Source organism: Protopterus annectens, chromosome 12.part0 (genome assembly GCF_019279795.1).
Source record: "Protopterus annectens isolate FY-2018-M chromosome 12.part0, PAN1.0, whole genome shotgun sequence".
Classification (NCBI taxonomy): Eukaryota; Metazoa; Chordata; order Ceratodontiformes; family Protopteridae; genus Protopterus; species Protopterus annectens.
The window spans coordinates 1,016,759,373-1,016,778,538 of record NC_056746.1 but is presented as its reverse complement, the minus strand read 5'-3'; the positions used below and the strand labels follow the sequence as shown (position 1 = coordinate 1,016,778,538).

The following is a 19,166-nucleotide window of genomic DNA, read 5'->3' as shown; positions in this document are numbered from 1 at the left end:
ACACAATGACATTATCTTTTAACCCAACAGACACAGCATAGCTGTTGATATGAAAACACTTTACGCTTACCCAAATCCAGTATTACAGAGCTACTAGTGACTGCCCTTAAGTCTCAGCTCACATCAGTAAATATGCCTTGTAACAATCTATATTTTTCCTACCACATAAACAAATACACCTTGAAACAATCTATAGTCATCCTTTCAAATACAAAATACCCCATAAACCAGAGACTCCTTTTCTGGCTCATTTTTAACATAAAACGCAAATTTTATCCTAGGGGATATCAACATCGACCAGAATTTACACGCATCCAGTGAACACACAGAGCAACTCCACCAACAAATCCAAATATCTACATATATAGCCTCACAGAGGTCATAAAGGGGAGGGAAAGTATCAATGAAATGGTGTTAGTGGTTACAAACATCACACCTCTTTCTCTTTACAACCATACATCAGGTCAAACTGCATAAGTGACCACTACCCAATATATGACATTCGAAACTGCACCAAGAACACCCCAAGACATCAAATACAATTGGTCAGAAATCTTAAAAGCATTTTAAAGACCTATTTAACAGTTTCACTGGAAGCCAGTAACCTAACCTCTCTCTCGAGAGCCATGGACTATTTTAGCAATAGCTTTCTACCTACACTCAACTTCCTATCTTAACAGCATCACAAGCAAGTGAAATTTAGCACTGATCCTTGATTGATCAGCACAAAAAGTGACCAGCACAAAAAAAAATGTTTCTCAGAGAAAGTCTGGCAGTCTTTCAAAGCTCACTAACATCAGTAGAACAAGCACCCAAGAAAATCAAACCAAAACCTTAAAAACAACAAAATAATACAGCCACTTACTGAATAAACATGCACATACAGAGTTCCAGAAAAAAGTACTTCAAACACACTTTTGAATCCAAGCAAAATTCCCAGATTCATTTTCCAACAAATTGAACTTCCACTTCAACACAGATTCCCATCTTGGATAAGTCTCAACACCTTATATTCCACCTGGACGCCATCCCCAATAGCTTCCACTCCACCTACACCACACCTTCCAACAAAGACAACAAACTAAATGTATAGCCTTAGCTCCTGACCTCTTACCTGCAGGTGCTCTTGAAATAACAGCAGAATCAACTGTCTAACAAGTATCCATTCTAATGAACTATTCTATCAAAGCACCATATATTCCACAATTAAGGAATTATTGCTCACCACAAAAGGGGTGACGGGACAGAACTCAAAACTACAGACTCACTGCTATGCCCTCTCCCTTTTGAAATTATTAGGGAGGTGTAACCACATGCAACTCTCAAAATACCTTAACAACCAGCTCTCCCTATCACAACATGGCTTGAGAACAAGCCACATTATGAACACTTGTCCATTATCCTCTCTTGAAAAGATGAGCCAAAATTATGTCCAACTCATTACAATATATTTTCCTAGGCCTTTACACAGCCTTCAATATGGTATCCCACCCACATCTAATAATTCAACTAGCTCACCTAAATATCAACATCTTCATTCACAGTTTCAAAGCTAACTCAGTCACAGGACTAGATAGTGTCCTTTGCCTAGTTTGGGCTGAAAAGGGTCAAAGGGTCCAGTTGCCAGTCCACCTTTCCAATTAAAAAAAAAAGTGTTTATAGGTTCATAGGCGTGTACTAGGCTAATGGCCCTGGAGCCTTTACAAGCCTAGCCCATAGGATTACTCTGGCATCGTGCCACCCAACCTTATTTCCCAGTGCCTCTGCTGAGTAGAGCCACTGGAGTGATCCCCGGGGTGAATTTTCCATTTCCTATACTCTCAAGATTTCTCTTGAAGAGGGCCAGCGACGTCCGCTGTTTGACATGTATGGGAAGTCTCCATATTAAATGGCAAAACTCCCATTCCTCCTTCCTGTAACTACTGGTATATCCCCCAAAGCTCAATTCTAGGGCCCTCATTTTAAAATTTTTACATCTTTGTTAACAATATGCACAGGCCTAGGAGGCATGGCACACATTATATGATTTTATATATATATATATATATATATATATATATATATATATATATATATATATATTAATTACACACACACACACACACATATATATATATTTTTTTATTACACACACACACATATATATATATATATATATATATATATATATATATATTTTTTTTTTTTTTTTTATTATACACACACACACAGACATCTCACCCAAGACAACTAGAAAAACAGCTTACTCAGCTTAGCTACTATAAAATGCAAAAAAAATAAATAAAAATAAAATAAAAAAGTTTAAGTCCCACATTAATACCATCATTGAACTACATAGGATCACTACTAATCCAACAGCTGAAGTTTCATATAAAGTATACCACTAGCAAAATCAAGCAAGAAACTTGGGCTACTCTACAAAAAAAACCTTACCTTTCTGAGCACATTCTTTTAATAACTCATGCCATCAACTCTACTACATGCTGCTCTAATGTTACCCAGTTCAGCAAATTACAGATTACAAGATAGCCAAATTCATCATTAAGCAACAAATCCGTACTCAATTGCTAAACTGCCTACAATTAGTCCATCTACTGACCTACTCATTACTCTAAAACGCTCCTCTACTTCTATACAAGCCACTTCAATACTCCACCTACATCAATCTGCTCTAAAAATACAACCCGCCAAGTCAAAACCTACTAGCTACCCGCAAATCCAGAAACCTCATGGTACGTTGAAAAAAAAAATTGACTTCAGCTAAAAACGAACATTTCCAAAGCCTACACAACCAAAATCTGACATCTAAAAACAGACATGGTCATGTGTCTTTCCCAAGAAATTCAATATATCTTTGAAATTATTTCAGCAATAACCGTTTGGCTGGCTGCTTTATATCTACAATCAACTGCATTACAAGCTGGGATAAGTACAAACTTGCAGTGTTAGAGATAGTATTGCATTTTATTTTTATATCTATTTGTTCAGTGAATATAGTGGTCTGTCTGCAATTTTGTTATTTCTTTTATTGAATATTGTGATCTGTTCCTCACCATCCCTCCCTGTTGGTGTCTTCTTCTTATAGTTGGTGGCTTTGCAGTTGCCCGCCCCTACTGTAAATTTGATCTGGGACACTCCTGTCAGTCTAATGTCATTAGCTCATTCTACCAAATACAAAGAGAACATTTGGGAAAGCTGACCCACTTGTTTAGTAACCTTCTGCTTCGTCTTTCTCCCTTTCCTTAAAAAGAATCTCCCTGTATTCTGCTTAACTGTAACAAAAAAAATTACGCTCATTTGCTGCCCTTCCTGTAACGAGTCTACTCCAGATACAGATATGCTATATCCAGGACTGTTTGCAAGCTTCTGAACCCCCCTAAGCCTGTCTGTGTTGCAGGGAAGCCCGCTAGCTTATCAGTGGGAGTGGTAAGCACTAGGTAACCTCGCTAGCTTATCAGTGGGAGTGGTAAGCACTAGGTAACCTACCACATAAGGAGTGGTTTCTGGCCTAGAAATTGTAGTTATTGGCCGCATGGGTAATTTTTCCATCTCACTCAACTTTCTGACAAGCCACATTTGCACTTGTTTCTTTCATGTAACTAGTCTACTTCAGATGCAGATTCTTGGTTTTAACACTTGAAGTGAATTTGCTTCAGAACTTGTTGTAAGCTCTAAATAAGCTACAAATTACTACAGCACAACCTTCCTCATTACCTAGAGGAAAACAGATTTTGTACTTACTTTCCTCACTTGCTTAGAGAAAAACAGCTCTTGTACTCACTTTTCCTCACTTGTCTAGAGGAAAATATCTTGGGGCAATGTAGCAATTGCCTCATGTACACAGACAACCCTCTCCTCCTGCCACCCAACACTACAACCTGTGAGAGATGCACTTATCTAGCCAAACTGGAGGTAAAGCTCTCTCCATCCAAGAATGAACTTGACAGTCAAGAGGAGAAGGTAAACACTTGCACCACACCAGACTCATCACAATCTACACCACCAAAATCCACACAAAAACACAAGAACATTTGCGGAGGCTTTCAATAATAATCTGCTCAAGCAAGAGAGACCTCCAAAGCAAGAATGCAATCAACCTCCACCCCCCAACACAACCCAAATGACACACAGCCCACAGACTCAGTGTGCCACTCAACCACAGCCCATAAGGCAAAACAACGTATCCAACACACTAATCATAGGTGACTCTATAGTCAGGCACACTGATGTCCCACTCACCAGGCTAAACAAGGAAAAGGTTACTGTCAGCTGCCTGTCTGGTGCCAGGATCCGCCACATAACCCATGTACTCAGGTCACTCCACAACAAGTACAAATATGACTGTCATTGTCCATGTTGGTGTGAACGACCTGAGACGTACCTCCCTGGACTACATGAAGAGATACATGGAAGAGCTCTCTGATCTTGTCCAGGCAGGTATGACCGTAGCCCTGAGTAGCATCCTGCCATAGCCCAGAATGATACCGCAATACAAGGACAAAATGACTGACAAACAACTGGCTAAGCTTCTGGTGTCATTCTAAGGGGATCCAGTATCCGTCTGCCTGGGATGACATTGTCGACAGTCTACGATGCTTTGCCAGAGATGGCCTACACCTGTCACCCCTGGGGTTCTGGATACTGGCTAAGGCTCTTGCCACCCCTATAGTGCCTTTTTAAGGCAAGGTTCAAATGACAAATTCACCACCGTAACAGGCAAGCAAAAACTGAGGGTAATGCTACTCAATGCTAGAATTCTAAATCTCAAAATGCACTCCTTTGAGGAGCTCCTTAAAATTGAGAAAATTGATAACTGTGCAGTGACTGAGACCTGGTTGAAGGCTCCAGAGTGCACCCCTGCATTACCAGGGCTATAACTCATAACACACTTTTCAGCCATCTAACCTGGACCAGAACCCCAAAGGCAGAGGTGTGTTCATATTCATTAAGGATATCCACACCTCCAGGCTAGTTGCGCAGCATAATGCATCCAAGGTTATCCAAGTGCAACTAACTCTGGGCAAAACTGCAATCCAATTTGCAGTTATCCCCCACCATGCCCCAGGATTCCCACTCCTCTTTTCTTGATATACTGGAAATATTAGGGTTCAACCAAACACCCTAATAATGGGTGATTTCAACTACCCCACCATTAACTGGAAAAACTGCTCGTGTACCAACTCCTTCGCTCAACGCTTTCTGGAATTCATAAATTTCCAAGACCTGGATCAACTTATCCACACCCCCACCAGGGGCAACAATATCCTAGACCTAGTCATTACAAACATGAGTAACTGGTGTTCCACACCTGAAATCAACTCCTCATTGGCCAGATCCGACCACAAGCTAATCAACCCTAGATATCCACATCCCTCCTCCCCATTAAAGGAAACCATAGTAAAAAATTTCTCCAAAGCCAACTTCATGCTTCTTAAGACAGAAGTGGTGAACTTCATGACACCCATGCAGATGGACAATACAGTTACGACTGCAGAATCCTACACAAATGCACTCTATAAAAGCACTTACGAGTGCATGGATCGTGCTATCCCAAACAGAACCAAGACGCTATCCTCCAAAAAAAGGAAGCCAATCTGGTGGTCCCCTGCCATAAACAAACTCTACAACAGAAGGAAGAAACTGTTGCAAAAGAGAGTGAAATCCCATGAGTGGAGGAGCTCCTTGGTCAGCCTCAGTAAGAAGCTAAGATCCCTTATAAGATCCTCCAAAGCTAGTGACGAAAACAAAATCGCCACCGATTCTAAGGACAACCACAAAGCATTCTATAGCTATGTCAGGAATCTCAATGGCAACACCCAGACCTGCTCCGAGTTACAGCACAACGGCCCAAAAATTACAGAACCAACTGATACTGCCAGCATCCTGGCAGATAAGTTCAGTGCTAACTTTACCCCCCCCTCACCCTACCCCCCCCACCCCCTAAAGGGTCCATATCTCTATAGCCAAAAAAGACAGCATCCATGGGATCGGACAACATCCCAGGCTGCGTTTTACACGAACTTCAGAACAAACTAGCTCCCCACCTAAGCACCATGTTCAATCATAGTCTCACATCAGACTTTGTGCCCAATGAATGGCGCACAGCAACAGTTATCCCACTCCACAAAGAGCGCCACCACTGATCCTGGGAACTATCGCCATATAGCCTGACGAGCCTGGTCTGTAAGGCCATGGAACTCGAACAAAGACATTGGTAACCTTCAAACTCTGGACCCCACACAGTTCGGGTTTGTGAAAGGCAGAGCATGCCTTCTGAACCTGATCGACTTCTTTGAGGCAGTCACCAAAGCTGTAGACGAGGGTAAGGTGGTTCACACAGCCTATCTTGACCTCGCCAAGACTTTTGACATCATCCCCCATTAAGGAATTATAGATAAACTCCCTAAACTAGGTACAAATCCTTACGTCACAACATGGGTTGCCAACTGGCTCAGTGATAGAACCCACACTGTAAAAGTTACGGACTCAGAATCTGACTTCAAACCAGTAACAAGTGGAGTACCACAGGGTCCAGTCCTGGAACCTCTCCTGTTTGGTATCTACTTCTCTGAAGTACAGGCTAACACAGAAGGTGTTTGGCTAAGTTTTCAGATGACTGCAAACTAGGAGCCATAGTAGAGTCCCCAAATGATGTGGACATCGTACAGAAGGGCCTCACTGAGACCGATGCCTGGTGTCAGAGCCATGGCCTCAAGCTCAATGCCAAAAAGTGCATGGTCATCCCCTTTGGTAAAAACTCTGTATCCATGAGCTACCACATAGCCAGCAGTCTACTTAACGCTGAATGTGTGATAAGAGGTCTTGGCACCCAGGCAGACAGTAGTCTCTCCTTTGATAATCACATCGCTACAGTAGTCAGGAAATCCTTCTACGTGGCACACCTCATCACAAAAGGGTTCTCATCCAGGAAAAAGGTGTTATTGTTCCTCTCTACTCGACAATCATTAGACCCATTATAGAGTACAACGCCCCTTTTGAAATGTACCCCACAAGACATCTGCAGCAGCTGGAAAGGTCACAGAAGTACCTCACAAAGAGGATTACTGGCCTCAAACATATGCCCTACAATGACAGTCTCAAAAAACTCCAGCTTTACTCTGTAACGTATCACCTACTCCGAGGTGATCTCTGCCTAACATATAAAGCTATATCAAACCCAGACCTGTTGGACATGCTGCACCTAAAGAAATCCCAATCCCTCCGAGCTACATGCTCTAGGGACCTAAACCTTGTCACCACAATAAACAGGACATGCTGGAGGGACAGATTCCTGTCCCAGAGACCGCCCATACTCTGCTCCGAGCTACATGCTCTAGGGACCTAAACCTTGTCACCACAATAAACAGGACATGCTGGAGGGACAGATTCCTGTCCCAGAGACCGCCCATACTCTGGAACAAGCTAACCATCTACGTCAAGCAAAGTTCCTCATTAGCACTCCAAGAAAAATCTTGAGTGGATGGGAAATAGGAAATACACCCCGGGGTTCACTTCTGTGGCTCTGCTGGACAGGGGCACAGGAAAACAAAACTTTCTTGGGTGGCGTAAGCCAGGGAACCTTGTTGGCTAGGCTGACTTAAGCCCTTGTGCCAATAGCCTAGTACCTACATATGAATATATTCTTACTGCCCCAGTCAACTCACTCCACTGTTGAGTTCTATACAATAGTCTTTTTAGAATGAGAAACTACATTATTTTATCTACACCACACACCCCTCTTCCACCCCACCTTTAAAAAAAATTACCTCTCAGCCCACCTCACTCTCCTTAGTCATTTGCCTATCAATCTAATAAATCTCTCTGAATTTTCCACAGCGTTTCCCCACTTTCTACCAAATAAAGGTTTTCCTTTTTTCCACCTCTCTCTATCTCCTTTCAATAGTGCCTTCCACTTTTCTCTCAGCATATCACTATATGGATTTTCTTTAGTCTCTGAATCACTGCATGAGGCCAAACTCTACTGTCTTGCACCCTTATATTGTATACAGAACTGGAGCTATAACGTTTTGTTATATACCTTTGCCTTGTACGGCATTGCTATCGTATTGTACTTTTTAGCTTGCTTTGTCATGTACCTAGTTTGAATGGAGCTTATCTCCACATGCCTATAAAGAAAAGTGAGCATCTTTACTTTGTGATGTAACTAATCTAAAATGAAGTTTTTCTTCCAGTGTATCTGCTAAAAAAATTGCATCTCTGTGTATGCCCAGTCAGACTATCCTGTTTAAACACATAATAAATGAGTACAAAACATGGCCTTTACAAATGCAAGTTAAACTAAGGCACAGACAAGGTCAAGAATAAAATATTTTAGAAACATCCTGTGCCATAAAAAGTCCCTCAAAACAAATGCTTACACCTGGCTCAGCACTATATTAAGTAAAACAAAAGTGCTTACAGAGCCAAGAAATGCTGTTCAGTGTTGAATGCTTTTTAAAAAGCAGATACAATATCTTGATTTTGCCAGTATATCACAGAAAGGAAAATTTAGGCTATACTATATCCCAAAATAAATGACCACTAATTCATTACACAGTACGACAAATGAAAGAAATGCAGACAGCCAGTCATTAAAATAATGCTGCATAAAACTAAAAATCAAACACTCAGCCAGTAACAGTTGTGCTCAAATTTTATAGTACTGTGTACATTCACTTCAAAGGCGCACACCCTGTACTTACCAGACTACAATTTAGCCTAAAAGAGGACGGATCAACTATATCAAAATCAGTCATACTACTATTCATACCACTTATCTTTTTCAGAATGCAGTAGTCACGTGGTCTGAATTGTTTATATCAAATAACCCATTCTCCAATTAAATATTTTGTAGCTTTTCAGTACATAATCTTCTCCAAGTCATTATTTAAATCTAAATGAAATAAAAAACACATTACAATTTGAACGACTATAATAAATAACCTGGAAATTAATTATTGCACAATTATATATATATAAAAAAATCTCAACACACAGACACCCTCTTATCTGGCCCCTCTTTAAAATCAGCCTTGTCTTTTGCTAGGGCTATGGCAGAAATTTGATGTCTGGTTAAAGAGAACAGAGAAGAACACTTATGCCTCCTCTGGGGCAAATAATGACAGACATTTGAATTTTAGGCTTCATATTCATTAGAAAAATGCAAACTAACATAAAGCCTGTTATTTTATCTGATTTATAACCTATAAATGCTATTTTGTATGCTTTTTCTGACTAAACAGCCATTCGTTTATCCAGCCTAAGGTCCGATCCCAGTGATACCAATGTATATATTAGTGGATATAAAAAAAAAAAAAAGAAGAAGTGTACACACCCCTGTTAAAATGCCAGATTCTTGCGATATAAAAAAATGAGACCTCAATAAATCATTTCAAAACTTCTCTCACCTTTAATGTGACCTATAACCTGTACAATTCAATTGAAAAACAAATCTGTTTGGGGAAAAAATAAAAAACATACAATACACTAGTTGCATAAGTGTGCACACCCGTAAACTAATACTTTGTTGAAGCACCTTTTGATTTAAATACAGCATTCAGTCTTCTTGGTAGGAGTCTATCAGCATGGCAAATCTTGACTTGGCAATATTTGCCCACTCTTCCTTGCAAAAGCGCTCCATATCTGTCAGATTGCAAGGGCAACTCTTGTGCACAGCTGTCTTCAGGTCACACCACAAATTTTCTACTGGATTTAGGTCTGGGCTCTGGCTGGTGCATTCCTTCTGGTGAAGCCATTCTTTTGTTGATTTGGATACATGCTTGGGGTCATTGCAGTGTTGAAAGGTGAAATTCCTCTTCAGCTTTCTAGCAAACGCCTGAAGGTTTTGGGGCAAAAGTGACTGGTATTTGGAACTATTCATAATTCCCTCCACCTTGACTAAAGCCCCAGTTCTACCTGAAAAAAAGCAACCCCAAAAGCATGAGACTACCACCACCATGCTTCACCGTGGGGATGGTGTTCATTTGGTGATGCAAAGTGTTGTTTTTGCTCCACAACGTACCTTTTGGAATTGTGGTCAAAAAGTTCAACTTTGATCTCATCAGACCACAACACATTTTACACATGCTTTAGGGAGACTTGATGTATTGTTTTGCAAATTTTAGCTGGGCCTGGAGGTTTTTCTGTGCAAGAAGAGGCTTTGGTCTTGCAACCCTACCCCATAGTCCAGACATATGGAGAATACGGGAGATTATTGTCACATGTAGTACACAACCAATACTTCCTAGAAATTCCTGCAGCTCCTTCAGTGTTGCTGTAAGTCTCTTTGGAGGCTCCCTGACCTGTTTTCATCTCGTCTTTTCATCAATTTTGGAGGGACGTCCAGTTCTTTGCAACGTCACTGTTGTCCCATATTTTCTCCACTTTTTGATGACTGTCTTCATTATGTTCCATGGTACATCCAATGCTGTGGAAATGTTTTTGTACCCTTCTCTGACTGATGCCTTTCAACAATGAGATCCCTTTGATGCTTTGTAAGCTCTCTGCGAACCGTGGCTTTTGCTGTAGCAAGCAACTGAGTAAATGTCAGGAAAATCCTACTAGGACAGCTGAACTTTACTTGGGGTTCAAGTCTCTTTAATTCATGGCAGGTGTGTACCCAAGAAGACCGAATGCTGTAATTAAATCAAAAGGTGCTTCAACAAAGTATTAGTTTAATGGTGTGCACACTTGCATTTTCCCCTAACAGATTTGTTTTTTCAATTGAATTGTACAGGTTATAGAGCATATTAAAGGTGGGAAAAGTTTTGAAATGATTTATTGTGGTCTCATTTTTTTATATCACAAAACCTGGCATTTTAACAGGGGTGTGTACACTTTTATATCCACTGTATGCGCAAGTACACACACACACATATATATATATATATATATATATATATATATATATATATATATATAGATAGATAGATATATATGAGGGAGAGAGTGAGTGAGTGTCTAAATCATTGCTGTTTCACAATGCAGCTGTATTATCTACAATGTAATTACATATACATACTGTACTACAGCTCGTTTATTGGGACAGCAGCAACAGCTCACAAAATGTTTAGTACATTGTTCAAAAAAGTCACCATAACTGAAATGCGCAGTTTAAGTTCAGCTGGAGCTATCTCAATCAGTACAGCACCCTGCTAGTTTCAGCTCGTTCTGTGGTAACTGAATGGATAGACTATCGCCACTGAATACATAGAAATTAATACGGGATAAGCACTTCTACAACTTCTTGAACATTCCAACTGCCTCGTGTCTCAGTTTCAAACTTTAAACAGCACTTAATTTTCCTCTGAAGCATTTACATGGTGCACCACTGGGAATTACATTTGACAATCTGCATTTTTTTATTTTTTCTTAAAAAGGGTTTATTGTTCACAAAGATTTCTTATAGTTTGTAGGTAAAGTGACAGCAAAATTCTCAGCAAGTGACAATTTTTTTAAGATAATGGCAAGCAGCTGAAATGGAACATTAAAACAGTAAATTCTGCAACGAAGAATTACAGGAACAGAACGGGTTTCAATTCCATTTAGGGGAGAAGGAACCAAAAATCTTTATTCTCCTTACCCTATGTGAGCTACTAATACCTCCCACCTCTTTATTACCAGACAGACATTGAGGGAAGAAAACAAGTCAAGCAAGGGATAGGGGCCCTTCATCCAGAGGACTATCTTCAGACAGTTTGAAATGACATGCCCAACATCATACTCTAGCACTTCAAAATGTATTTGCAGAACACAAAGTCCAACAGTTATGGCTCATGTCAGTCACACTAAAGAAGTCCCGAGTGGGGACTACAGACAACTCTAAAAATCAAATGACATTAGAAAAACTAGGGAAACTGCATAACTGCAAAAAATTAACGGAAATGTGTATGTAGGTTTATGGGTGTGTATATATACACACACACACACACACATACATACATAGAGAGGGCAGGCAGGCACGCACACACACGTAGATAATGACACTTTATACTCAACATCCCCAAAGAAACCTATAAAAATAGGACTAGGAAAATAGTCACATGAAACTCTTACTGCCAATGCCTGCCTCTTTTAGGAGTGTTGTTTAACTCCAACCCAGCCCAGGAACTGCAGGGTGAGGAGATGGAGATACGAAACAAGTACCACTTCACGCAAGGTCAGCACAACTAAAAAAGGATTAAATGCTTGTACACTAAACTTCTGAACACAACACTTAGGAGCAAGCAATAAACATTTCTTACCTTCTTGATTTCTATTTCTTCTTTTAATTCTGTAATTCTACTTGTATTTCTTGCAAATGTGTTAATCTTCCGCTGATCTTCAAAAGTGACATTTACATCTTCAGCCTAAATAATAAAATATGTTGTTACAAGTTTAAAAACTCCTAGATTCAGCTACACTATAAAGGAATTACAGTTAAATACAACAGACTGCTATTATAAAAACTGTTAAAAAAAGATCAGAAAACAAGTCATGAGAAACCATCACATGTACATTGGACTCAAATCACCACCACAACAACAAAAAAATCCAAGCAGACACCAAGTCCATTCAAGAGTATGGGTTACCACTTGCCACCAAGCAAATGGTTATGAATGTCAACGTCAGAAATTCTGAAAGATATTAAAAAAAAAAAAAAAAAAAAACACTATGCCGAGATGATTACAAATGTCAAGCCCCTCCCCCATAGATGTGTTTATAATGAGAACATTACAACATTCGGACACAAACTTGAAAATTAACTTAAAAAAACAGAACAATTTAATTATATACTGACACATATACATTCCTTTTAATTACTTACTTGCCTGAAAATATGAAGACAAGGCAAACTGATACCAGACCATCTTTAAAACAAAAAATCGCAATAACCCATTAAGGGTGGCGATGTTGCAGAGATCACCAAAAGGCAATCTTTAGTTTTTTTTAACAAGTTCTTTTGACTTCCTTTAAAGACCATTGCTGCCACAGCAACCTAGTCATGCATCATCTTCCAAGACATCATCTGTATGTGGAAGAGAGAGAGTCTGAATTAACAAAAGTCTTCTAAAATGAACAATACTGCGTGCATGCATGCATCTAGGCGTTTGTCAGAAGTTATCGGACATGGGGGAGTGGCCAAGGATGTCAACCAGATAGCAGCATTGCATCACTGCTCTGCCTTAAAAGATTTTTTTTCTGACTGCATTTTAACATCTTAATACAAAAAGATTACTGAGGATATATAATTAAGAAGAATTTTCAACTTTTAAATCCCTTTTCTGGAGATAATTCCTGTCAAGTTTCACAGACAGGACACAGATCAAACAGAAACAGAAATGAGTCATTCAAGACAGTTCCATGAAGAATGAATTACAAATAATTACTACCAACACTCAAGAGCTCTCATTAAACATGCATAACTTGGAAAAAAAATTATGGAGAATATGGAAAAAGAAAGTAAGAAGCAGATTGATGACCTGAAAGAAATTATCACAAAGCATTCTGATCAAATAGCTACAACAGAAGAATATGTTAATGAGATAGATGGAAGACAAACGGAGAATGAAAATAACATAGGATTTCTTACTGAAATAAAATAACCTGCTGTTAGAAAAAGTGGAAGACTTGGAGTGTAGATCTCAAAGAAACAACATTAGAATATATGGAATACCAGAGAAAATGGAAGGGAACAACATCCATTTTTAAATGACTGGCTACCTAAAGCTCTAAATCTTCCAGAAGCCTTAGCATTTGGGATTGAGAGCGCCCACAGGTCCTTATCAAACATTCCCCTTTCCAAAAATCCAGCATCTCCAAGATCAATTATAGTGAAGTGAAGTTCCTGTCAACACAAGACAAAGACTTAATACTGAAAACTGTGTGGTCAGGAAATCCAGTTCAAGTTAATGGGAAGACCATAAGATTTGATAATGATTACACTGCCACTGTGATAACAAAAAGGAAAGCTTGTGTACAATTCATCAAAAATCTAAAATAAAAGTTGACAAAGCACAGATTTTATTTCCTGCCAGAATAAGAATCTGTCTTCCAGAAGGACTGAAAATAACCTTGAGAAGCAATGGAGTCAGAAAAAGCAACTTATTAGATGAAGTTGAAGACGTGGACCTCTTCTTACCTAGTCTGAAAAGACAAGCAACTAAAGATTCTATAAGCTCCTGTGACAAAATAAGTAAGAAACTCAGAGTCAAGTAGTGTGTACCCCCATTCACATTACACTTTTAAACAAGAACATTTTCTTCAAAACCTGGACAATAACCAACTTGTTAAGGTAAGATTACTTAATTTTATATTATACCATGACCACCCATTAATATTCCAAAACGTGCACGCTGGTTGGCCAGCGTGCATGTTGTAAATCGACTTATACTAATGGAAAAGGGTCCGGTCGCCCGGACTTTTTCCATTAGTATAAGTCTTTTTAAAAACACTGTCTCGCTATGTTAAAGGAGTTTAACATAGCGACACAGGTTTAAAAAAAAGCAACGGATATCTCCTTTAACATAGCGACACAGTGTGTAAAAAGCAACGAGATCTTGCTTTCTCCGTTGCTTTTGGCCACAGCTCTGATGTACTGCGTAGGCATAGTTAACATTAACTATATATCTAATTGGAAACACACACATAAAATACCCTGCTTTATAATAATACTAATGTTATGGATTAAGAGTTCCTCCCAGACAATAATAATAAAATACTTTTAGTTATAAATAAAAACACTAATTACACTCCCTTTGTCAATTTTAAATAACTTCAAGAAGAAAATGCATAGCAATTACACTTTCAAGTATCATTTATAACAGTCCCTATAGCTTGCAAAAAAGAATGCATGGACTCTTATAATATACATAAAATAAATGAATGAAAATGGACTGGATTTCTGGAACCAATTTTTAAACAATAATAATGTCCATAACTCAAATTATCTTATAACTAGATACAACATAAACCACAATAATTGGCTAAATATACAAATATTTAAAAATATATATTTCTAATGAATTAAAAATTATCTGGAACCCAAACACAAGTGCATTATCTAAAATACTCTCTTTTGTGAGTTAAATACATTAAACAACAATAAAAATATATCTTTGTCAAGAATTTACAAAATGCTAAGAGCGGAAATGCAAATTCAAGATGAATCCTTATGGAGTTTTTCATTAAAAGTTAATAAAAAAATTCTCTCTGAAAATGAAAAACAACCAATATTCAAGTCTATCAATAACATCTTTTATTTCCTGGAAACTCTTTACATGGAAATGCATACATAGAAGCTCACATCTCAAAGTTGCCTTGATAGCAAATAAAGATATTGCAGAATGTTGGAGATGTGGGGAAAGATTAGAAACATAAATTGTTAAATACTAAGTATTTTAGACTGACTTTAGGAATTTTATAAAAGTGTTATGGTCAGATAAAAGCGAATTATCAGATTATGTGTTATTACTTAATGCACCAATGCCAACCTGTATTCTAAGAACTCAATTACACCTTCTCTGGTCTCGTCTTGCAATTGCAAGGAAAATTATTACCTCAAACTGGAAGAGCAAATGCCCCTCTTTTACAGACTTTATTAGCGAAGACTATTTGTAATAGGGAAATACAAACGATAAGAACTACAAATGTTACAAAAAAATGATCATGGTTAAAACTTAAAAAAAACTTATAGATAAATGGAATTGTATCTGCTATTTTACTTTATCTTATTTGTTTTTATAGTTGTTTACAAATTTTATATACATATATATATATACATACACATACATACATACATACACACATACACACACACACACACAATATGCTTATTGTTTTACTAATATGTATTTTTACAAAAAACTTAAGTTATTAATAAAAAGTTATCGGACATATTTTTTCATACTATTAATCTAGGTTTTCAAGAATACAGCAATCTCGAAGACCAAGAATCTAACAGTAGATAAGCATCACATGGCCCACCTAGTAAATTATTTTCCTTAATTAAGTAAATTGTAAATCCTAGTTAGTCTGTCACGAACTGCCCTTGGTCTCTCCCATGTGTACAGCCACAGATTCTTCCATAGCTCTTAACTCGGGGCTATTTAGTCCCTGCTCTACCACCAAATTTGTTAATTACCTCCAAATTATGTCCTTTTGTATTAGTACATCTTTTTCATACAAATTGACATAAGTATGAAGGGAAACATGACAGAGTGCGACACAGCAGAAAGTGTTAAGTACTTCAAGGGGAAAAGTCATAGTACAAGTGCTTTCAGACATTCTCTGAATAATTTCTTATGAAGGCCAAGAATGATTTTGTTATTTTCCTCTGCAATGGCTGTTGTAAGCTACTGTGGATATGGCGTATGAAGAAATGTATCACGTACTTCAGACAAGATCTAAATGATTGCCTGTGGACCAAGTTAACCCAATTCTTGCATTCAATGGCAATACCGTCAAGGAGTCACAGCATCCCATCAGACTTTGACGTGTATCTCACTATTAGACCTCACTGCTGGAGTCTCTCTTTCTCAGACCGCCTTTAGGTCATCTATGTAATTTCCTTCATTTTTCTACTGCTGTTGCTTCGTCTTCGACTTACTTCTTCCAAATGAACTACTATGAAACTGATTCAAGAAACTGTATGCGAGACAGTCCTCCTACTGTCCTCTCTCCTACACCTCTTAAATGTACATCTTGTAAATTTTTGTGGCATCCATAAAAATACTTTTCCACCACACCTCCTACTCAGTCAGCTAAAACTTTGTATGGAACCTCACTAATAAAATGTCCTTTCTATAGAGTGGGTTTCATTTTCTATTTTCTCCGACTCTGTTACCTTACTGTCCACCAGTTTTGAATGTCACATTCTAGCATCTACTCTAAAGCTAATTTGTAGAAAAACACAGCAGATGACCTGAATTTTGTAGAAACTGGAGGTGGGCAAGTATGAGAGGACATACAAACCCTTATGTCACCCAGTGGATAGCCACCCTGATGGACCTCCTGCATAACCGCAAAACAAATGGCACCAGAATTACCTGTTCTAAAGATAAACCTTGCCTGTGATATAAACAGGACCTGCTGGAGAGACTGGTATGTACCTCAGAGACTACCTTTCTTTGGAACAGGCTCCCATCCATGTGAAGCAGATCTCCTCCTTAACCTAATTCAAGTGTAACGTGGACAGCTGGATGGGGAACAGGAAATTTGTCCCTAGTTTGGCACCTACGTCCCTAATGGACACAGGCAGTCTGTAAATAGTTCATCTCCCAGGCCACTTCTTACACTCATCAAGGGAACCAGAACTTCTCAGAGATTTGGGATGCATAGCTAGGCTTAATAATGATACACCCATGAGCCTATGGAAGCGAATGGCCATTGTCTACTTCCGCATTGGGTGGGGTAGGGTCTTGATATGGCTTGCCACATGGTTGACACTTGGAGCTCTGGGTGTCTACCCTGTGGAAGCCAGAGTCTACACAGCCTGTGCTGCTATGTGTAATGACCACATTGAGCCAAGAGGAATCCTGAAAGGGCAGCTACAGCAGACTTCAGAAGAACCACCACAGGGGAAGGGGGTGCTTCAGTGGGGAGAGAGAGTTGGCTACCCCAGTTGTACAGCAAGGCTGGCCTATTCACTACAAAACAGTTCTCGGAACGGGTGTTTGGGCTTAAGGGGGGCATTCCCAGGCAAGAACGAATGTACCATAGGGCTCTTGCCTGCCGGATGCAAATGGAGGAGCCACTGGGCTCAGTCCAAGACGTAGATGTGTGCGTGTATAAAACAAAGAAATACACAAGTAATTAAAGAGGTCTGGATCAACCCAAAACATAGATAACACTTGGTGTCCCCCCTCCCCCACTTGCACTACATGCGGGCCCACTACGCCAATCCACATATCTACAGTTAACAAGCAAATATATAAATGGAAGACAATAAATGCTCTACACTGTAAATGTTACATGTAAGACACTACACCACTGCAGTTTCCAGATGTCTGTTCTAACTTTACCTTATTTAAATGTAGAAATAAGTGAGCTGGGCCACAAATGTCATCTTTCAATAAAAACGTACCAATTCAAAACAGGTGTACAACAGGTCAGATCAACAGACAACTAAGAGTACACAGCAATATCACTACTTAATACTGTCCAAAAAAAAAAAAATAAAAAAATCACAAACACCACTGCATCCAAAATTTCAACCCCTTCAATGACTTACAGGGTACAACTGTCTCTGCTAATACACTCCTTCACATTACTGAAAGAGTTGTATATAGAACTGCAGCAACAAAACAAAGACACCGTTTAAAAAAAGAAAAAGAAAACCAAAATGTCAATAGTAGATCCAAACTGGAGTCACCACACGGGAAAATCAAGTAAAAAACGTCCTTTATTTTTCCATAAGAACACACAAGCGCTTTCACGTAGATGTACTACGCTTCATCAGGTGTAAATAATAAAAACAAATGAACTGCCTTTATACATAGCTTTTCAGCGGGAAAATCAAGAAGCCAGATTTCAATAAACTAATAATTAAAACAGTTAATGTTGTAGTTAAATCGGCGATGACCCATGTTTAAAAAAGTAATAAATATTATACTTGAACATTCATTTAGCAACAGAATTTCCAATAGTCTTTAAGTGTAGTACATTAAATAAATAATACACAACTAAAACATACTGCACTAAGCCGATGTTAGTCTAAGTGAATTAAAAACTGTCAATACTAGCTTGCGGTTTACCAAGCGCATATTCAAGATGTAAAGAATCTTCTTGTTTGTTTTACCCAGTGACATTACATTCAAATAATCAGGATACCAGCTAATATAGTGCAAGAAATACCACTGAATACAAAATACATAATGCCACATTCAGATCAGTTGCTCTACCTTTCACAAAACCAGTCAGCATATGCCACGGTAATAAAGTGATGTTCACTGTTACGACCAAGATGTACAACTCTTACAATTAAAAGTAAGAGGTGTCTTTTGTTGAGATAATACAAATTACATCCTTCAGGGTCTGACAAAAGGAATGGATTTGTCAAGTCTGGGGGGGGGGGGGGGGGCATTTCTAGCAACATAACAGCTGTGTTATGAAAATTTACAGAGAGTTTATTATTCTGCAGTGAATTCCACAGCAGTGCTAAAGCATTAGAGTGTGGTGTAGATACTTTA

The 19,166-nt window shown here is 38.7% G+C and overlaps 1 protein-coding gene across 1 annotated transcript in view; it reads right to left on the bottom strand.

Annotated features, from left to right (window-relative positions):
• Positions 1-19,166, bottom strand: part of PFDN4 (prefoldin subunit 4) — a 228,887-nt gene that overhangs the window by 192,982 nt on the left and 16,739 nt on the right. Inside the window, exon 2 of the mRNA XM_044090039.1 lies at positions 12,243-12,347. Within this exon, the coding sequence (XP_043945974.1) occupies positions 12,243-12,347 (105 nt within the window). The remainder of the gene's footprint in view (positions 1-12,242; positions 12,348-19,166) is intronic.